Source organism: Mesoplodon mirus, assembly GCF_964341445.2.
Source record: "Mesoplodon mirus genome assembly, chromosome: 20".
NCBI classification, from domain to species: domain Eukaryota; kingdom Metazoa; phylum Chordata; class Mammalia; order Artiodactyla; family Ziphiidae; genus Mesoplodon; species Mesoplodon mirus.
The window spans coordinates 40,711,090-40,734,402 of record NC_138996.1 but is presented as its reverse complement, the minus strand read 5'-3'; the positions used below and the strand labels follow the sequence as shown (position 1 = coordinate 40,734,402).

General features: G+C 39.1%; 1 protein-coding gene across 7 annotated transcripts in view; it reads right to left on the bottom strand.

The window, feature by feature from the left end:
• The window catches only part of TENM3 (teneurin transmembrane protein 3), a 330,131-nt gene that overhangs the window by 164,978 nt on the left and 141,840 nt on the right, over positions 1 to 23,313 (bottom strand). For 4 of the 7 annotated variants that reach the window (XM_082608816.1, XM_082608813.1, XM_082608814.1 and 1 more), the window contains one exon: positions 4,073 to 4,171. The exons of the other annotated variants lie outside the window; for them this stretch is intronic. In XM_082608816.1, coding sequence (XP_082464942.1) covers positions 4,073 to 4,119 — 47 coding nt within the window. In that variant the 5' untranslated portion in view covers positions 4,120 to 4,171. The remainder of the gene's footprint in view (positions 1 to 4,072; positions 4,172 to 23,313) is intronic. 7 annotated transcript variants of the gene reach the window in all.

Here is a 23,313-nt window from a genome sequence, read left to right as displayed (position 1 = left end):
AAATTATACTAGCGACTGTATTGTGAATCCATTTTCCCCCATGGAACTTTATAAAGCAAATTTTAAAGTTTATAACCTGAATTAAATGGTATGTTGGAAGCAGTATTTTTAGCACCTACTACCATATTTATATTCAGCATAATTATTAAGAATGTGGGCTCTGGATCCGGATTGTCTGGGTTCAAATCCAGACTTCACCTATAATTATCTGCATGAAGTTTCTATGTGGCTCGAATTTTCTGTGTGTTGGTTTTATCATCCATTAAATGGGAATAATAATAGTACCTACTACATAGGCATTTTATGAGGATTAAATGAAGTAACCTATGTGATGTGTTTACATCTGGCACCAGGTAAGTGCTGAATAGGCATTAGCTACTTTTCTTCCCAAATTCACTCACTGGAATCTATATTCCAAAAGACCCAAAAGTATCGTTTGAAGACTTTAAAGCCCAAATCAGAATATAACACCCTCACAACCAATGTCTACAAAATGAATTCCCTGGTTTACAAATTTGACACTGGCGATCCCACACGTGGGAGGGCACATACGCTGGAGAAGAAGATGGACTGTGTGGTGCCAGGGAGGACCCCGACCATCCAGATCAGGGGCAGGTAAGCTTTTTCTGTAAAGGACCTAACAGTCACTATTTTAAGCTTTTCTGGCCATACCAACGCAACTCTGCTTCTATAGTGACTGCAGCCACAGACGATACATACTTGATTATGGCTGTATTCAAATAACATTTATTTATGGACATTGGAATTTTCATTTCATGTCATTTTCCCGTGTCATAAAATATTCTTCTGCTTTCGATTTTTTTTCAATCACTTAAAGATGGAAAAATCATTCTTAGCTCATGATCACTACAAAAACAGGTGACAGGTTGGATCTGGCCTGAGAGTTGCAGCTGACCCTCTGATCAAGGTTCTCACTTTCTTTAGGGTTAAACATGAAGAGTGAGCCAGGGTCCCAGCGGCCCACAGTAACAGACTACTTCCTCCCTGCCGTTGGAAAGGAGTAACAAGACGCATTCTGAAGGATACATGTCCACCCCTCTTGGAGAAGGAAAAGGTGAGGCAGGAAAGATAATGGAGCCAGAGAGGGATCCTCCTGAAGCCCCCGTTCCCTTTACTTTCCATCATATCACCACGCTCATTTCCTTCAAAGCGCTTATTACAGTCAGTTCCTATCTTGTCCATCTGTTTACTTGGGCTGTGGGTTAAAGGTTGTTTTTTTTTTTTTTTTTTTTGCGGTACGCAGGCCTCTCACTGCTGTGGCCTCTCCCGTTGCAGAGCACAGGCTCCGGACGTGCAGGCTCAGCGGCCATGGCTCACGGGCTTAGCTGCTCCGCGGCATGTGGGATCTTCCCGAACCAGGGCACGAACCTGTGTCCCCTGCATCGGCAGGCGGACTCTCAACTACTGCGCCACCAGGGAAGCCCGGGTTAAAGTTTTTTAACGCTATTTTAAATGTGCATTTTTCCTCCTGAAATCTCCCCCCCCACTTTCTGTCTTTGCGCTCCCTCCCCTTTCTCAATTCCAGTAGCTGCCTTGTTGCATTGCCCCCAGGAGAGATGAGACAGGACAAGAAGTAGAAACAGGCTGAGTGTCCTGCCGGTTTCCCAAAGCCCAGTCTACTGGGTGAAATGGGGTGGACTGGGGTATAACCAGAATGCTTGGGAGAAACGCAGTGTGACGTAAAATAGGGGTTTCTCTCCAGGCGGGGGGCAGGAAGAGGACCCTCGGGGAGCTGATGAGAGCAGAGGGTTCCACAGGGCCCAGTGGGACAAGCCTGCCCGGGGGAGGGCTGGCAGGGAGTCGGGGGCTGAGGGTCTCCAGAGAAGCCTGAGGCTCTCTGTATACCTCGACGGAGGGTACGGAAAGGGCAGAGCGAGCGACCCCTGAAGCCAAGCACCCAGAAACAAGCAGCACGTGGACGGAAGCCAAGCACCCAGAAACAAGCAGCACGTGGACGGCAAGCAGTATGCAGGCCTTGGTCTTGGTACCATGGAGAACCTCTGGGTGGGGTGAAGTAGAACATCTGGATGTAACCAGAATGTTGGGAAGAAATCAAACTTAGGAGGTAAAGATTCCCCTTAGACTAGACAATTTTCCCATCACGCGTGAGGAAGAGGGAAATGGGGGAGACGGCGCTGAGGGCACAGGATCCGCGGTGCCTGGAGACGGAGGCCCTGCTCCTGGCTCCCCGGCGGAGGCCTGGAGAAAGAAGCGGAGACCAGGGAGCGGATCAGCAGCCCTGAGAATGGAAGACGCGTGTCCTTAAACCTCAGACAGAGGCCGGCAGAGGCCACAGGGCGCCCAAGAGAAAACCAGTGGGTGGAGGGCTGAGGTGATGAAGCTGTGGAGAACCTCCCTGAGATTTCTGCATCCGAGCATGACTCACAGGAAGCAGAATGACCTGTACGGCTTCAAGAGTAGCAGAGAAACTGGACCAAGGGGGGCTGCGCAGACAGGAACGCAGCTGTCGTGGCAGCAACGCTGCGACCGATAATGAGGAAACAGCACGAAGACTGAAGCCCCTGGGACTCCCTGCTGCACTCGCCGCATCGCGACGGGTTGGGTGGGAGACGGAGAGACCCAAAGCACCCGGGCAAAGCTTCCAGGGATGAGAGTTTCAAATAAAACCGAGACAGAAATATAAAAAAATGAAGTTGTTTGTCTAGTATCCTAAATTGATGGCTACGAATGGTATGTCCACTGCACAAATCTCTGGTCTGTCTTCTCCAGTTAGAATGTAAATTCCACAAAGCCTCATTCACCTCTAAGTATTTTCAGGACCTAGAAAGTTCCTGGTACATAACTGTTGCTCCGTAAATATTGTAAAATAAATAAAATGGTGACTACTGTGCCGATGTGGACAGTGAGTCTTATAGAAATTAAGTACCTTGGACAAAGACCCACAGCTAATAAACAAATGATGAAATAAAAATAAATAAAAGCTGGAAATTATAGCAAACCCGAACCTGGAAAATGTGTTAAGAGCTTTATTCAGAGTGGTTTGGGTCATTTCTCAATGGGAAATGGGATCTGAACCTCAGCCTATGGACCACTAAAGATTATGATCTTAGCTTCAACACTGAAAACATGGTTCAAGACAAGGAGTCAGACACATGCTGACTTCAAATTAGACATCCCTTTTCTAGTTTCCAAAATTTGCGGTATCAATACATGATGTCCAACTGCTTTGGTGATCCTGGCAAGGAACTCTTTTAAGAACTAGAGTTGAACGACTATGAAATTATTATTTTTCTTAAAGCAAAATGCAACTGTGAGATATTGTTGAAAACAAAGATATATTACTCAAAAATACACTGCTCATCAAGGTTAGTAGAACGGAAGACTCTTTACTTTCAAAGACTTTCTAACTGTATTTATTTTTAAATAAATTTAGGACCGTACTGTTTATATTGTCATACAGTCTTTTAGTTTATTTTGTAAAACTCAAGTAATTTATTTATTTTCTGGCTGTGCTGCACGGCATGCAGGATCTCAGTTCCACAACCAGGGATCAAACCTGTGTCCCCTGCAGTGGAAGCACAGAGTCTTAACCACTGGACCACTAGGGAAGTCCCCTAACTTATTTAATACATAAATTTACTTTTGTTGCTGCAAGAGAAAATAGAATTTGATTGTTTTGGGGGTTATTTTGGCCAATGACTTTAAAGCTCTGAAGTGCATTTCCCCTTCCTCTGTCTAAATGACTATCCATGTTGGGGGTGGCATTAAATTAGTGCCTTGGAGATGTACGTGCATAGTAAATAAAGAAACATTATAAAACACTGAAAGAGAAACCAAATCACCCGTCAATTATATTTTAGAATCACTGGTCTTCAATATTTTCAGATGGCTTTCCAGGGTGTAAGTATAGAATGAATTCGTAAAGACTGCTTAAATTGATGTATTTTGAAACCATTTACAAATGATGGCATTCATGTGAGGATGATTCCTTTAAGAATCATTACAGCCTCAAAACAGATATGTTAAAATCCACATGTAAAAACCTCTTAGACATTAACCAGACTAGTAGAAAAGGTCTATGTCAACCTACTTTCTATAGAGAACACTTGGTTTCAGATTTGGTAGGAATCTGTCCATTTTTAGGTTCTGACAGGATGCCGTCTTTCCAAAGTCAACAATGTCCTCTCCACTGCAATACAGAAAATACAACACACTGACAAGTGCATTTTGTGACTTACCTGTATTTTTAAGCCTAGGATTAAAAAAAAAAACTGTTTCAAGCTTGAACACAATGCTTAGTTTAGGTCTAGAATTCCACAAATATTTAATAAATGAACAGATAAATGAATACTGGAATTCAGCTACATGAAGAGCATACAAGGAGTTTCCAGAAAATTCTTTCATCATCTAACTCTCTGTAAGGCACTTGCTCCTGTGTTCTGATGGTCTTTCCCACCCTGTGACTCTACACCAGTCACACAGCCTTGGGAATGTGCTTCTCACGTATCAAAAATTCTGCAAAAATTACTGTCAAAAACATATGCTTTTGACCCAGCATCCACATGAGGTTTGGAGAATAAAGGCAGGGATTTTCTTTCCTTCTCAGACCATATTTGGGAATGGGACAAGTGTATCCTGTGAGAATAGGCCCCCATTGTGTTCGGCAATAAAGCAGAAGCAGCAGCAGCTTCTTTGTAACACAGGGCACACCGGAGCAGGCTGATCTCGTTCTGATGTTTCTAATGATGCCCTGCACGGCACCTGTCTCCAGTTCCTCTGCCATTTGTGCCACCATTTTCACTCTGGTGACAAACGAGAGATGCACACTTGAAGAGAGACTATCGGAGACTGGGAGGGGGAAAATCAATTTCAAAGCCCCAAAGGCGGCTGGTGCAGAAGGTCACCGAACACTAACAGTTGCTTTGTGGCTTTGGAATCTTGAGGGGGATTCTATTAACAACAACAGACAAGCACCGTGGAACCGCGTGGCATCATTAACTGTAACGCCGTGAGGCAGCAAAAACAGAAAAGGGGAGGGTCACTCAGTGCTAAGCACAATTAATAGCTGCTCGTTTTTCCTCTGAAGTTGAAAGATCCGTGTCTTTGTTGATCTGCCTTCACACCAACCTTTTCATTTCAGCTTTCCGCCTTTGGTTCTAGCTTATATTTCTAACTGACTCTGTGATGGATCTTCCTCTGGGTCATGCCACAAATTTTAAATTACTATCTAAAAAATGACACAGATGAACTTATTTACAAAGCACAAACAGACTCACAGACTTAGAAAACAAATTTATGGTTACCAAAGGGGAAAGCTGGGGGAGGGATAAATTAGGGGATTGGGATTAACATATACACACTACTATATACAAAACAGATCATCAACAAGGACCTACTGCAGAGCACAGGGAACTACACCCAATACTCTGTAATAACTCATATGGAAAAGAATCTGAAAAAGAATAGATACATGTATATGTATAACTGAATCACTTTGCTGTACACCTGAAACTAACACACTATTTTAAATTAACTACACTCCAATATAAAATAAAAATTAAAAAACAAAAAAGGAAATTAGTAGGGACACAGACTGAATCTCCTTGTCCTTCTTTCTGTCTCCATTCCCACCTTTTGGTCACTGTTGGTAACTCTGTCCTTAATGTTCCTCTAACTGATGGATTTAGGGGTAATTTTCAATTACTATTCTTTTCTGCCTGCCCCCCTCCTCCCACCAGTATTCAACCAGTCAAGAGGATCTTACATTCTTTCCTTTACAGCATTTCTCCTTTGCTTTTTTCTCTGTTTCATTCTTTTCTTTTCTTTTCTTTTGCCAGGGTGGAGAAGTTCTTCTGAGTTCTTATACCTCAACTTCCTCTTTTTTTTTTTTTTTTTGCTATACGCGGGCCTCTCACTGTTGTGGCCCCTCCCGTTGCAGAGCACAGGCTCCGTATGCGCAGGCTCAGCGGCCATGGCTCACGGGCCCAGCCGCTCCGCGGCATGTGGGATCTTCCCAGACCGGGGCACGAACCCGTGTCCCCTGCATCGGCAGGCGGACTCTCAACCACTGCGCCACCAGGGAAGCCCTCAACTTCCTCTTTTTAATTTGTTTGGCAAACACCAAGAATGGGCACAGTAACATTTTCATTTCAAATTTCCTTCTACTCTCAAGTGAAATGTCATGCTTTAAGTACTGAACCTGCACAACACACTGAATTACTTCTATATGTCCAGTCATAACTTCTATCTACCTTTACCTCAGACCACTTACAATTGCTTTTAATTGCTGTTTTACTCAGTCTCTCAGCAGGTACACTTTGTTCCTTGGTAACTCTTCACTTTTGATTGTTTTTGTCTTTCAAAGTAATCACCACAAAACTTACTACTGTTAAGATTTTTAGTGGAAAAATAATCAGATTTTTGGAGTAAATTTAAATGTGCCTTTCTATATTATATGTAATATCAATTTATTCAGTGCTCATTTTATAAGATCCTAACATCAAGTACAAAATTAAACAAGTTATAAAATACAATTAAATTGTAAGCTTACAAGCATCACCAGGAAACAAACAGGTTAATATTAGTCTTTTGTTCAGGAGCTTAATATCATCATGATACTCCTCTAAAATCAAGAACATGGTTTAATAAGTCGGCAATTATAGGAACCAAATGAGAAGCATCCCTGGAAAATGTGTTATAGCATCATTCAAAGCCATGTGAGTCATTTCCTCAGTGGGACATTAGGATAGAAGATAAAAGTCAAAAAGAAAGTGTGCAACCACTGAATGAAATTTTAATTAGATCAACTTCATAATTGGTTATCTTCATAGAAAAGAGGGTTTTTTTTCCCCTTCCATGTTTTATACAGTATTAAAAACCTTTTGAGAGATGAGCAAACAAAGCAAATGATTAGAATGAAAAGAGAATAGTAGTCAGTGTTCAGTTCCGGTCCCTAAGGCACAGCTGAAACCTTTACTGGTGACACACAGACACCTGGAAAACTATTTCTATTGTCTAAAACCTGTTACATCTTATGGGGAGAAAGGCTCTATTGCACAGGAAATGATGCTTTCTTCCTCTTCTTATAGTCTTTGTTGAATAGAGAGAGAAATTTACATCAAACTAAATGTGAACTGTTTAAATGTCTTGATGCCTTGCCTTCTATTTATGTTTCTAGGCAAATCAATAAAAATTTTACCTATAATATAGATGGCTTGCTGCAAATTGGATGCTCTGATTTCAAAGACAATGTGCCAGTAAGAAGAAAGATTGGCAATATTTGGCCAAATTTACAACATTTTCAAAATCCAAAGTTCTCACTTAAGAGCTAAGAAAATTTTAAGTTATAGGTTCTTTTTCCTTCCAGCAAAATATAACTTTCTGGATTTAAGAGGCTTATTAAAGGTCTCATAAGATTTCCTCAACGTCAAACAGCTCTTCTGAAATGACATTTTCAGATTTAAAGCAAATGAGTCCCACACTTGTGGATTAAATTTACCTGGTAATATATGAAGGCTAAAATTAACTACTGAGTTCAAAATAGTTTTAGTCACTTGATGATGCCCAAACAATGGATGGTTTGCCTAGAATTCATTTTAAGGTAAAATACTTACTAAAAATTTTCAAAATATACAAAATTGAATTATTGTGTGTTACCTTTCATATTGCCCATTGTCACTCACTCAATTACCTGTAATCTATTATTGAGAGTATATATATTAAATATTGCATGAGTTAAAACAGCCCCAAATATTTGTCAGTATTTATTTATTTATAAATTTATTTATTTCACTTATTTATTTTTGGCGGCTTTGGTTCTTCGTTGTTGTGTGCAGCTTTCTCTAGTTGCGTCACGTGGGCTCAGTAGTTGTGGCGCACGGGCTTAGTTGCTCCGTGGCATGTGGGATCTTCCCAGACCAGGGCTCAAACACGTGTCCCCTGCATTGGCAGGCGGATTCTTAACCACTGCACCACCAGGGGAACCCTGTCAGTATATATTTATAAGAAATGATAAAACTGAAAGATGATATTAACTATTATCTGAGCACACTGAACCTTAAAACCTGTGCTTCATTATAACAGTCTTTAGAATTTTCACTATCAAATTCTGATTTTTCAACTCCAAAGCCAAGTGGATTACCTGTTAAATATATATTTAGCAACATTTGGTAACTGATTAAAAGACTTGAAAAAGCAGTTTATTTAAGTGGTGTGCTTTAGGATAATGATGCAAGCAAATATAAAATTTTTGGCAGCTATTAAACAGAAAACTAAAGAAAGCAAGCACAGGTAGAAAATTAGCTGTTTCTATTCAAGGCTGGGTTCCTATTGGTTTTCCTTGCCTTTCAGCAACTGATTCTCAAGAGACATCTGCAATTACTTACTGTGCTTAAATACCTATAGCTGTTTGGAGAGAAATCTCCATCAGTCAAGGAGGATGGCCCTAAGCAGTTCTGCGACGATTCCGGAACTAAGAGATTGCAGAGGCTGCCATGAATTTTCAGGGAGAAGCCTACCCACACTAACATCTGCACGAGACTGCAAAAGGTATTCTGCAGTCACCTATCTTTCTCCTGGAAACGGCTCCATCAGACTTTTGATGGACTCACAGGTTTTGGCGGGGCCTTGTGAGCTTACACAGTCAAGGGTCAGGGCACCAACATGAGCAGAAGTGTACTTTGAGACGATTACATACAGTAAAGCAACGGTTCTCAAGCTTTAGTTTATATCAGAATCCCTGGCAGACTTGTTAGAGAAGGTCTGGGGTGGAACGCCAGCAGCTAACGCTGCTGGTCCGGGGACCACGTTTTATTCAAGACTCCCATCCAGATTGTGTAACAAAACAGAAAATCAGTTCAAAAGACTCCTGCTTAGACAGTCACTGCTGCTAAGTCACTTCAAGTGGTCAATTTACAGCAACTGTAATTTGTGCGATACGAGGCTCAATCCATCTGATCTCACAATCAAATGGTTTAGATATTTTTCATTGTTTTGTGTCATCTCACTCAATTCCTTACTTCCAATACCCCCCCTCCATTGTTCCTCCTTTTCAGTTTCACCTGGTTGTTAAGAAATTGGTTGCTTCATCCTCTTTAATCTCATTGCTACTTTTAAGTGTCTACCATGTTTATTGGCCTTTACTTTATCTCTAAATTAGACACCAGTATCCATTCTCTCCTGGCTCTTCTGTTTCCTAGAGGTATCTATATTTCCATGTGCTTATCAAACATTCAGCAACATACTATCTTATTTCACAAGTACCTTCTTTTAGGGAGTTCTTTCCTTTTCTCTTTGAACTTGACACTTGGATTTGTGAGTCATGTAGAAGGCTAGCTGATAATTCACCTTGGGTATTTACAGCTTCCCAAAAGGTTTCAATACTTTTCTTCATAGAGATGATGCTATTTCTCTACTCTTAACCTTTTTGGCTGGAATTGTTTTTATATATTCTTTTTTTCCTCTAAAAACTTTGCTTCAATGTATTACCTGGATTAAAATCTATCTAGGAAAGAAACAGCTATCTCTACTCATTCTCTTTATCTATTAGAAGAGACTTCTGGAAAACTCAATTCTAACATTTTAAAAGCACTGTATACACACACACAAATATAACCTCCTTACTCCTTTACACATCTGCTACTTTGAGGGGAAGGAAAAAAATAAGAGTATTTTCCCTCACAACATGGCTTCTCCCTAAGTTTTCTCCTTTGAAGCAGCTGAGGACAAAGCTGTGACAATCAAGGTGCTGTTCCCAGCACTGGCTACGGTGGGTGCACGACCACACACACCCTGACAAAGGTCGCAGCAGTGGTAGCTTCTGATCCACAAAGCTACATGATGAAACAAAATTGTTTCCCTGAAGCTCAGAGGGTGCAGAAATCCCCCGCTGAACTCTCATTATTACAGGTGAAGCTTTTTCTTTCATCCTTTACATATTATATTAAAACGTGTTTTCAAGGGTGGGAGTGACAGAACCAGTTAAGAGTAGTACTTAACTGGTAGAAGGAAAGTAAAAGGTATTTGGAGGACTAGTTTTCTGCTGTGGCCTCTCCCGTTGCGGAGCACAGGCTCTGGACGCGCAGGCTCAGCGGCCATGGCTCACGGGCCCAGCCGCTCCGCGTCATATGGGATCCTCCCGGACCGGGGCACGAACCCGTATCCCCTGCATCGGCAGGCGGACTCTCAACCACTGCGCCACCAGGGAAGCCCACAGCTACCTCTTTAATAAAAGAAGGGGGTTGGGAAAAAAATGGCCTTTGTCTTACTTGGTGTCTATAACCTAGTCCGAACAAGAAGGGATTTTTCAAAGCTGCAATGCCGTGTGATGGTCACCAATAGGTTGGGTGAGTTGAAACGGAAAAGCCTCTATGTGAGGGACTAGCCTCGGAGTGACACAGGGTGACTGCAGAACCCAGAGGAGGGTGGTCCCACATGAGAACCCGTGGTGTTCTCTCCCCCGTTATGTCTAGATTCTCTAATGCTTAGATTGTGCCCTTTCTCTCTATTTCCCTTGTTTCTTCTCTTTTCCAAAACTACTTTATTGAGATATTAACTCACAAACCATACAATGAACCTACTGAAAGTGTCCAAGTCAATGGTTTTCAGCATATACACGTGGTGCTGTGCAGCTATCACCACAATCAATTTTAGAACATTTTCATCACCCTTGTATCAATTATCAGGCACCTCCCATTTCCCCTCTTACCCCACCACTCCCTCTAGCCCTAGGCAAGCACTAATCTACTTTCTCTCACTATAGATTTGTCTATTCTGGACATTTCAAAGAAAAGGGGTCCTACAATACGAAGATTTTTGCGACTGGCTTTTTTCACTTAACATAGTGTTTTCAAGATTCATTCACATTGTAGCATGTGACAGTAGTCATTTCTTTTTATGGCCAAATAATATTCCATTGTATAGACACATCATCTTTTATTTATCTGTTTATCAGTTAATGGACATTTGAGTTGTTTCTGCTTTTTGGCTATTATGAAAATGCTGCTATGGAACACCGTATGTTTTTATTTCTCTTGGGTATATACCTATGAGAGGCATTGCTGGGTCATATTGTATTAGCTCTATGTTTAACCTTTTGAGGAACTGCCAGACTGTTTTCCACAGTGGCTGCACCACTTTGCTTTCTGACCACAAGGGTATGAGAGTTCCAGTTTCTGTACATCTTCACAGCACTTATTATCTGTTGGCTCTCTTTCAGACCACACTGCAAGTGTGTATATACCCTACTGTAAATTTGCAATGAGGAGTTGGACTATAAGTCACTGGTACAGAAATTGGTACTGAAACCAAGAATTGTTCTCTTAAAAAGCAATTGATTCTGGGGGTCTGCTACACAATTTCATTATTCCTTTATCATTTTTTTCTTTGCCTTCTATTATGCTGCTTTAGTCTTTGAAACTATTTTTTCTGTTAAAGTTAAAATATTCTTTAGCACTGAAAGTCTACCTCTGAGAATATATCCGGGAGAAATAAAATCACCTGGACTTAAACAGACATGTACAAATAATGTTTATTATAGCATGGTTGTAAAAATTAAAATAACTGGAATGTTTACCAGAAAGGGAACTGTTAAATATGTGATATATTCCCTGCATGGAAGACTATGTGGCTAGCAGAAAGAGTGGGTTTGGACCTATGTTTTCTGTTCTGGAGGGAAGCCTACTATATATATTTTAAGTAAAAAAAATACAAGTTGCAAAGTAGTCTGTAGAGTATGATCCCACTTTTGGAAACTAAGAAAGAGACCCAACAGATTATATAAATGCCTGTGGCTTTGAGCATGAATAAAGGTGAGGAGGGCCATATAACCGTCAAGATGGACCATCCAGAAGGAGACGTGAGGGAAATCAGTAATGTTCTCTTTTATAGTTTTGAAGTTTTACTTTGCATGATAATTTCCATTAATTTAAAAACATAAGAAAGAAAGATGAAAGTCTATCTTTTTTTGTTGTTGTTGTTTTTGTGGTACGCGGGCCTCTCACTGCTGTGGCCTCTCCCGTTGCGGAGCACAGGCTCCGGACGCGCAGGCCCAGCGGCCATGGCTCACGGGCCCAGCCGCTCCGCGGCATATGGGATCCTCCCGGACCGGGGCACGAACCCGTATCCCCTGCATCGGCAGGCGGACTCTCAACCACTGCGCCACCAGGGAGGCCCCGGAGGACTAGTTTTTAATTAACTTCTTCAATAACCACTATGGTAGCAGCAGCACTTGCCAAAAGCTTTAACTAAGAATAAAAAATTATCTAATGGGATCTAAAAACGGAAGAGGCTTGTCTCAAGGGTGGACTAACAAGGTGAAACAGTTAAGAAAAAATAAAATTTACCTCGAGTGAGTTGATGATAAACTGAACCTCAATATTTTTTCACCTTGCATTTTGATCATTTTATTTCTGCTAATTTTTAAATAGGACGAGTCTAGGAAAGGTGATGTGTGCATGTGTGTGGGTGTGTGTGTAAATTTTCTAAGAACTGGACAGGGCTCGTTCAAAATGGATTAATTGGGACTTTCCTGGTGGCACAGTGGTTAAGAATCCGCCTGCCTAAGCAGGGGACATGGGTTTGATCCCTGGTCCGGGAAGATCCCATATGCCACAGGGCAACTAAACTCGTGCGCCACAACTACTGAGCCCGTGCACTGCAACTTCTGAAGCCTGTGCGCCTAGAGCCCGTGCTCTGCAACAAGAGAAGCCACCGCACTGCAACAAAGAGTAGCCCCTGCTCGCCGCAACTAGAGAAAGCCTGCACGCAGCAACAAAGACTCAACGCAGCCAAAAAAAAAAAACAAAAAACTGTACTTTCTAAAAAAAACCCAAAAAACAAAATAGTCTAATTATTTTGCTTCTAATATAAAGGTATTATTATTATAAATCTAACTGAAAATGCTTTATAGTATAAGTAATATACTGTGCAGCCCTGAATTGCAAAAAAAGGAAATATTTTAGACTCCTACTAATTAAAATGCCTCTTCTTGTACTACCTTTAAATTAATTATGGCATTCATTTTAAAGAAAAACATTTTAAATAAGAAAATTAAATATCCTCCAAGTGAGTAATCAGCATTAGAATGTAAATTACATATTTTGACATGAAAACAAAAAACAAGTATGTAATGATTCTAGCTGTGACACAGTGAGTTAGTGAGACTGATAAACTATTTCATGCTGACAGCATGTTGTGTTCTCAAATCTATCACACTTTTGAATTGATGTGCTATTATCTTTGGACAACTTTCACACTAGGAGGTGATCCCAGCAAGAAAAATGTTTTAAATGAAAAGCTTATAAACAAGATACATTTCACTGCTGTTACCTGAATTAATATGAGCTATTAGTGGTTGTACAAGAGGTTTGTGAAAAAAATTGTTTTATAATATTTTACAAAAAATTGCAATATGAATGTATTAATAATTATACATTTTAGCAATTGCCTCTGTATCAATTTATAATCATACTGAACGTACAACAGGTACATGGTAAGTACAGCATTATGTGTTAACTGATCTCTGAAAATTGGGAGGCAAAATTCTAGACAGTATTAAGGTGATTTGTGGGAAATATATTTTAGTGAATTCTTTACTGTCTTATACATTCACTTTTCAGTCTTAAGCGAGAGGCATAAAATATAAAATTTAAGCATAACCACAGTTGTAAAAAATAAGTAGGTCTACAATAGGAGGCAAAGTATTTTTATTATGACTTGTTTTAACTTAGACATGTTTATAATCAAACAACAAGTCGTGTTATACAGTTTGCTTGGGAGCATTAAGAACTGAACAACCACGGGTTCGTGCCCCAGTCCGGGAAGATCCCACATGCCGTGGAGCGGCTAGGCCCGTGAGCCATGGCTGCTGGGCCTGCGCGTCCGGAGCCTGTGCTCTGCAGCGGGAGAGGCCGCAACAGTGAGAGGCCTGCGTACCGCAAAAAAAAAAAAAAAAAAAAAAAAAAAGAACTGAACAACCAGATTAAATATGCAGACTTTTTTTAACCAGTATCAAGATGGCTAAAATAGTTTAATAGTCTTTGTTATATTTTAGTTATTTTAACTGTGTAGCCATGGTATCAAATGCCCAAATCTATATTAGATATTTTCCTACATGTTTTAAGATACCAATTACACTGGGCTTCCCTGGTGGCGCAGTGGTTGAGAGTCCGCCTGCCGATGCAGGCGATACGGGTTCAAGCCCTGGTCTGGGAAGATCCTACATGCCGCGGAGCGGCTGGGCCCGTGAGCCATGGCCGCTGAGCCTGCGCATCCGGAGCCTGTGCTCCACAACGGGAGAGGCCACAACAGTGAGAGGCCCGCATACTGCAAATAAATAAATAAATAGATAGATAGATAGATATCAATTACACTACCGTTGGCAGTTATTACATACTAAATATATTAAAATTAAGATGGAAATGCAAAAGATCTTTAAATTCCTATGTGCTGGGCTTCCCTGGTGGTGCAGTGGCTGAGAATCCGCCTGCCGATGCAGGGGACACAGGTTCAAGCCCTGGTCTGGGAAGATCCCACATGCCGCGGAGCAACTGGGCCCGAGAGCCACAACTACTGAGCCTGCGCGTCTGGAGCCTGTGCTCCGCGACAAGAGAGGCCGCGACGGTGAGAGGCCCCCGCACCGCGATGAAGAGTGGCCCCCGCTTGCCACAACTAGAGAAAGCCCTCGCATAGAAACGAAGACCCAACACAGCCAAAAATAAATAAATAAATTTACTAAAAAAAAAAATTCCTATGTGCTATTTGAACAAGATTTAATCTACTTAATTATTAATTCATTTAATTATTGATGGCTAAAAATTGCTCAGCAAAGCTCTTTCTATAAATTTGAGAAGGAAGTGTGAATATAGGTAAAGAGAAGAATTTCAGGTGTCGATGTCAGTTGATGGAGAAGGAAAGAATTCCAGGGTTGTTAAGAGATGCTGAAGGTATCCTAATCAATCAGATGTGTGACAGTGAACAAAAAGTATTTAACAAAACAAAAGAGAAAACAACCAGTGCAAAGAGTGGTGAGTGATTTAAGTTAGGCTGATTGAGGACCTATTTACTGTCTACAAAGAAAAAATCATGTAATTTAAACTTCATAAAATCCCCACTCTGTGTGACTGTAAACTCTGCTTTTTTTTAAGATGAGAAAACTGAGACTTAGCTTGGCAAAGTTAGTACAGGGGCAAAGTCATGACTTTTTGTCCTTAAAACTTACGTTTTTAACCGGTTATGTAATATAGTAGTAGTCGCCATATGAGCTATGTATCTTAATGCATGTGTAAAGCACCCTTTTATCTGTATTTATCTCGTATTTTAAAAATAAGATACCAGGCTTTTACGCTATTGAATACACTAACTGTGGAGCCTACACCCAGTCCTTTTGCTGGGAAGTCATTAATGTCCATGTGGTATCCTGAGACAGAGAAAAGAGCTCACCAAGAGGAGGGGTTACCAGTAACGTCCTCACCTTTTAGCTTTTGCAGCTTGAGTGTGATTAATTCAATACAAAATTCTTCACTCATTCTCTGGGACGAGTAGTGGAATGATCCTGAAAATCTTTTTTAACCACTTAAAGGTTATCCAGTGAGCTCATGGCAAAGTACCCCCAAAGAGTTATAAACCATAAAAATGGGTTAAATATATAAAATGGGTCCAAATTTGCTGACCTTTACGGTGATGACAAGTGGCTGTCAGTAGTATGCTACCAAGAATTTATTTTTGAAAAAATTATCTGTCTCTTTAAGGTACAGGTATTATTCAAGAATGGGTAAGAAAGTACTGCTTCTCTGAAGGAACTCTTAGTCCAGAGAGAATATTTTTTAAATGTACATTTGGAATTATTCTCATTATAATTTTGTTGCCAAGAAGGATGATTGCCACCTATGCCAATTATCAGTTTTCTAAACGGCTTAAATGTCTGCAAAACGTGGTAGTTTAGTGGGTTTTGCCTTCGTTTACTTAAAAATGTGAAAATTCAACAACATCCAATTAGTTTGCTAGAAAACGAAATTAGCCAAATTACAACAGATACTGTATGATCTCATTTATATGTCGAATCTAAAAAAGTCAACTTTGGGACTTCCCTGGCAGTCCAGTGGTTAAGACTCTGCGCTCCCAATGCAGGGGGCGTGGGTTCAATCCCTGGTCAGGGAACTAAGATCCCACATGCTGTGTTGCACGGCCAAAAAAAAAAGAAGTCAAACTCACAGAACCAGAGAGCAGAATGGTCTGGTTGCCAAGACCAGGGGCTGGGAGGCGGGGGAACTGGGGAGACACTTTGGGTTATAAGGTGAGTAAGTCGGGAGCTGATGAGCAGCCTGGTCGTTACAGATAATAATACTATATCGTGTACTTGAAATTGTTAAAAGAGTAGATCCTAAGTGTCCTCACCACACATACACACAAAAGATAACTATGTGACGTGATGGGTGTGTTAATTAACTCAGTTATACACACACACACATATATAAAATCATCATGTACACCTTAAAAAGACAAATTGTACAATCTAAATATATACAACTTTTCTTTGTCAAAAGGAAGTATATATAATTGTTAGGATTGAAAAATGTTTAAGGTATGATGACTTTGATATGTAATTATTTCATAAGTGTATATTTAATAAATAATTTACTAAATGAACAAATAGACTTAAATAAAAGAAAATTATTTAAAAATATTATCTATTTCATTTCATCCTTTCAATTTTTAGTTTTATATATGTATGATAACATGCATAAGATTAGTACATTGCTACAACTGTGTAATTTTTAATTTGATAAATACATATATTTTGGAGTTGTGTACTTTATTTTTCCCTTTCATATGTAATAAAAAAAATGTAGAGACACTACAAGAAGAAAAGGTAATGAATTTGGAACCTGAGATCTAGCTGAATGCTAGTGATCACATGATCTCAGGCATTTTACTAAATCTCCATGTACCTTAAAAAGAAGTTAAGATTAGATCATCTCTAAAATCAATTCCAACCCTGAAATTTGCTCTGGAATATATAGTCCAATCTTTTTCAGAAGCAGTCATACCTTCTACAGGTCCTCCATAATAAACTTGAGTTTTTCATACGGGTACATTTCATAAACATCTGCTGAATGAATGAATGCATTCAGGCTTTATTTTATGAAGTATCACTACTCCACCACTATCTCAGATAATTTCTTCCCCATATTATCACTGTTAGCTTTTTCTAAAACAAACCCTGTCTTTGAAAATTTACTTCATAATTTCCTCTAGGAAGTCACCCCAGTTAAACTGAGGATATAGTGATTATTCTCACAATAACAAAATACCTAGCTCCAAAGCTGAGAATGCTACCTAATTGCTCACAAAAATTAATCAGCATGTAAGTTCCTGGTTAATTGTCATTGCCTTCACTGCCTTGGTAGCTGTCATTTACCTTTATAAATGCTAACTCAATTATTTTATTTTTAAAGGTATAGCATAAGAAAAGAATAAAGAAAAGAAACTGAAGTGCCAGATACTTTAATATGATATTTCAAGGAATACTTATAAAATGTTTGTGAAGTATCATCAAACCCATTTTATGAGAAAACGAGGTAAAATGTATGAGTACTTGGCCCAAGGTTATATAGCTAGTAGGATGTTGAGATTTTAATCCAGATCTGGTGTCTAGTACACCATGACCCGAAAGAAGCAATATTCTATTAGTGCTGGATGTAACTGGAACAAGATGACTTCTGGTAGTAGCATTTTAAGTGGTTCAGAATATGAGGTGAGATGCTAAGAAATCATAAAGAGGGTTTTAGCAGAATCAGAGGGGTTATCAAATAGAATTTATTAAACTTAGTTGGCTAATTGCATGTTCAAGAATTTAATCTTAATGGGCTAAGAAGAAAGGGTTCTGAGAATGCTGTAATACGACACAGACTCAGGTTTGCAATTAAAGGAGAAAGAAATAAAACAGGCACAAGAATGTCAAGGCAAAATGAAGAAACGCAGGAAAAGAAAAGCAATTGTCTTTGACAGGGTATATATTAAATGGCGATGAAACCAGAGGATGCCATTTTAGAGATAAACACGTAGTTTTAAAATTGGACAATAAATTCTAGGAAAAGATAAAATCAACATGTAGTAATGATGTTAAGTAGAGACAACACACACACACACACACAAAATCAAGGAAAGAGGACTGAAACATATTTTCACAGACAACATCAGTGAAGAGTAAAAGAATTTTTTAAAACTTCCAAAAACAGTTGCCGAGGAAGAAGAGAGGTGTCTCAAAATGAATAGGTCATATCCAGAAAAAGATTATGATTAAATCACAGTCATTAGCTATGACCAGAGTAATGGCACAGATGACCTTTTACTTTGATCATGTTCAGAGAAGCGACCAGAAATGTGTTAGGAGTAATTAAGAATTCATTACTCTAGATACTATGGAAATTCAGGGTATCATATATGAATATTTTATACAGATTGATGGTTATCCAAAAGCAAACATTATCAGAGTATACAGTATTTGCAACTGGTTGGAATTATGCTTTCAAAAATCATCTAAGGCCTACAGCAAATGATTAATACATACGTTCTTGGTATCTTAATTACTATTAAAAAAAAACTGGTTCACCTCAGTTAAACAAAATAACACTCCTACTCTTTTGTACAGTAACTTCATACACTCAAAAGATACCTAAAGCTTTAAAAACCTTAAATATAACTGGGGTCTAACTTCTGACTGATGTGAAGACAATGCATCTATCAAGGCTTTTATGGATTCATTCCAAACATTTATTACTTTAGTTAACTAAATGTTTCAGGGCTATGAATAGTTGCCTTTCATTATAATTTGAAAAATTTTTTTTCTTCTCAAGAACAAAATTAACAGACTTGCAAAAATTCATGTACTTTTTGTTTAATGACAGGAATAGTGGAAAAAAAAAACCAAGGGATTTTATTCTGGTAAAACTATGGTTAAGGCTTGGACTACCTAACTCATAAAGTTAAATTAGACATAATTATTCCAGTTAAGACAAATACGTTCTTCATTCCTGGAGAGAAGAGAGCTACCTAATAATAAAAGATATTCGTTTGGCTGTTAAGCAAATAATAAAAGATATTCGTTCGGCTGTTAAGCAATTGGGTCATCTTATCCTATGCAATGGCTGTTATTACTATTATTATTGTTTGGTCACACTTAGAAAAAACATTTATGAAGCACCTACTGCCAGATGAGTTGTTTACATTATTTCATTCAATACAACACTATTATGAGTAGGTATTATTATTGCATTGGAAATTGACCTCAGATTTAAGTAATTAAATAATTAAATAATTCGTAGATGACTACATGGCTAGTTTAAATGACGGATCTACGATTAAAAATCAGGTCTGACTGCAAAGCACATGTTCTTCTCGTGATGCTAAACGGTGTTTATATCTCTACTAGATCTACTAGGTTTTGTTCAGGAATATATATCGATATGGACTCCTGGGAATGACCTTTCTTTTAGAGCCACAATCAGCCCACAGCCTACTCTCTCATTTTAATTATTGGCATGTTGCCTGCTGCACACCCAAATTGTGACTATAGCATTAAAACTGGTTGGTAGCAATCTTGTATTAAAAGTGATGCTTTTGCTTTCACTTCGTAATCATCTTTGAATCTCTATCTCATACTTTAGTTTAGAATGAGAACTCTTTCAGTATAAGAGAATGGTTTCAGAAACCAAATCATAATGTTGCCAGAGATACATGGATCTTTGAGTAAAACCAGGATCAAAATTTATCTCTGCTTAACATTTTTAGTTAATATATGATTTACCTTTAACATTTTACATTTAAGAAATTAAATTTGAACTTTTTGGGGAAAAAAAAGTCATTCAACATGCTGACTTCAGTATATGCCCCCTCCTGTTCTCTTGATACTGTGAGAAGAAAATAAAGACGACCATTTTATGTATCATTTCTAGGAGTGACACATTTTGGGGGCCAACAGAAGCTTTCTCTGTGAAGCGGTTGACAAAGGGTTAAATATTTGCTACATGTTGGCAACAGAAACTAGAAGATTTCAAAGTAGGAGTCACAGCTGTATTCAACCAAGGACTGCCTTTCCACTGCCTCTAACTTGATCTCTGTTATTATTTACCTTATGTATAAAATAATTTGAACTTACAAAGTAACTTTACTCTTGGGAATAAAACTTAGTAGGGTAACCATATGCCTCTTTGCCCACAACAGCCTTAGTTTATGCCTGTAGTTCCAGTGTAACTGTTCACAGTCCCCTTTCTTTCTCATATTGTCCTGGTTTGATGATAAATTATATGGTTACGATAGAACACAGGCACTGAACTAGGACTGCGACAGCTTCTGGAATTATCCTCCTCTCACTGAGACAAAAATTTTTAAGCCACAAATTGAAACAAGTCTTAAATATAAACACCTCCTAGCAAATGCTCCTGCATCACACATCCATCTTCCTCTGTCTTCCTGTTACTCTTACAACTGGACACATATCCCTCTAGGGGCCTTTTAACAAATACCATAAGTTATTGAAGGTGAAATATTTCAAGAGATCTGGAATCCCTTGATTTTTACTATTCATTAGTATGTAATTTTAGATGAGTTTACTGGGTTTTTTTTTTTTTTAAACAAATGGAGATGGTGAGACTCTCAAAGATTAATTAAGAATATCTTAGGACTTCCCTGGTGGCGCAGTGGTTGAGAATCTGCCTGCTAAAGCAGGGGACACGGGTTCGAGCCCTGGTCTGGGACGATCCCACATGCCGTGGAGCAACTAGGTCCGTGAGCCACAACTACTGAGCCTGCGTGTCTGGAGCCTGTGCACCGCAACAAGAGAGGCCACAACAGTGAGAGGCCCGCGCACCGCGATGAAGAGTGGCCCTGCTCGCCGCAACTAGAGAAAGCCCTTGCACAGAAACGGAGACCCAACACAGCCAAAAATAAATATAAAAATAAATGAATAAATAAAAGATTACTATTAAAAAAAAGAATTTCTTAGCCTAGATCCACATCTGATTTTGAAGTTTACATTCAGTAACTTTAGCTTCTTCGGTTTTACCTCTCTTCACTGTATTTTGTGATTTTCTCTTTTCCCACAGGTGTCCTTGGGTTTCCTCAAACTATCTTTAACAAAAGGATATGGCATTACTCAGTAAACTTAAGTTCGTAGATTACCTTCCTAGATATATTCTACTTACAGCTGTATCTTTAATTATGGAGGATCTTACTACTTACTGCCTTGCTAAAGGTAGCTGGTTATCAGCTTGTAGGTGGAGGTACAATTTTTCAACTGGGAAAGCTCCACCCTGGTACTATACGGCCAGGACGTGTGTGTTGCTGCCTAGACTTCTAACAGGCAAGGCTGACTCAGACCTGATTGTCTTTCCTTTTCCTTAGAACCATTTAGAGTGAAGATGAAAGAGGGGGAAAAAAAGGAGAATATCTTACTTTAGTAAATGATACTTCTGTTTAGGTTTTTTTTTTTTTTAAGATGTAGCAATTGATCTCACATTAAAGCAGCCCAAGACATCTTGATATTTGAATTAAAAATGCAATGATAAAAAGGTAATTTAATATGCAATTTCATACATTAATAATTAGCAAAGCATTGCTGAGCTACAAGGTAAAAAGCTATGGGAACATGACTAATGAACTATCAAGGCCAAAGTAGACGTCAATAAACGAGACTTTAATAAATCTTTTATTAAACAGCTACACATGAACCCCTTGGTTAACATCTAATAGGTAACTACTAAGCTACGTAATTCACGTATGTAAGCGAGCAACTTGCAGGCAATTAACTTTACAATTGCTGAAGGTCAGGATCCTCAGTGAGAGTCTCCGTACTGCACCTTTAAGTGGTGCTATCCTGAGTCAAGTGTACACTTTTCTTCAGCTGCTCTATATTCTGGTAGCAGCTATTATTATGTACGGAAGCAGCTGAAGTGTAAAATAAACAAAGGATGAGCTATAGGCTATCGGATGCCCTAAAAATGAATTATACAAAGGACGAGAAATACTGAGCTCAAAGAAAAGGAGTCTTCAGAGAAGTTCTAAGCAAGTACTGGTGCTCTGTCTAGGCCCTGATTGTTACTTTTAGGAGATGATGAGACAATAAGAATATGCTTATAAACGGCAAATGCTTGTTCGCATCTTGATGTGACTCTAGATCTGAAACTCGCTGGAGATGGGCAACCAGAGCTACTCTGTTTACTGGGTAGACGTGCACAGGACACAGTAACATCGACAGTCTCCAGCAGTGGCAACGGCTAAATTCATTAGAGAAAGGACATACACACTTTTATGGAAGCAAGAAACTGCTGGTGGGAAAACACGCTTTTTACTAAATCAAAAGGAAAGCTACGTTGAAACAGACAGGACACATCTTTTATGTCTTTTGTACCAAGTTTAGGTGCAAATGACTTGAGATTTTCATGGATTATTACATGCCACTTGTAGCCAACTATTATCAGGATATGCTGAAAGGAGAAAAGGGGAAGCGACAAAGAGAAAAAAAACCCCAGAGATTCTTATCCTCACAGAACTGAATTTCAATCTTTATAGCTTACAACCTTTAAATGACAGTTTCAGAAAAGTGACAATCAGTAAGATGAGTCTATGTATAAATAGCAATAATTGCCAAAGACGAAACTCTACACTAGACTAAAAAACAGTCAAAGGCAGACACAAGTCTGGATAAAGTTGTTAATATAGTTGAAACTGAGACTCATACTCAATAGGGAACCTTAACTGAAAAAGGAAAAATCAATGATAAATAAGACTGGTTCTTCACCTCAAGAGTTCCAGCCAAGTGAGACCATTAAAGAAACCACAGTGGTACTACGTCAGTACAGTGGGAAATTTTCACACCTCTGCCCAGGTTGATTCACTGGGTACCTGCAAGTTGAAATGCCTTTTTTTTCATTGGTAATATTATAAGATGTGAACATTGGAAAAGGAGAAAATAACAAAATTATACTACAGATTGAAAAATTTTAGCATGATGTACAATTTTCAAATTCATTATACTTTCTGTATATGTGTGTGAGAGTATCAACTGATAGACTTTCTTACTATGTCAATTCATAAAACTATAAAATGTAATTCCACTGATGGTTCACTAACGGTATTGCTTTGAAATGGAATTTCAAATGGTACGGCTTTGAAATCGCCCTGAGAGTGATTTCTCATACGGTCTGAACTTAGAGAAATCAACTACAATTTCACATACAGCTACTGTGGGTTGTCCTCTAAGGAGCTACTTTCTTCCCTAACTTCCCAGCAGCAAATATTCATTAGCACAATATGAGGAATAACAAGAACACACTT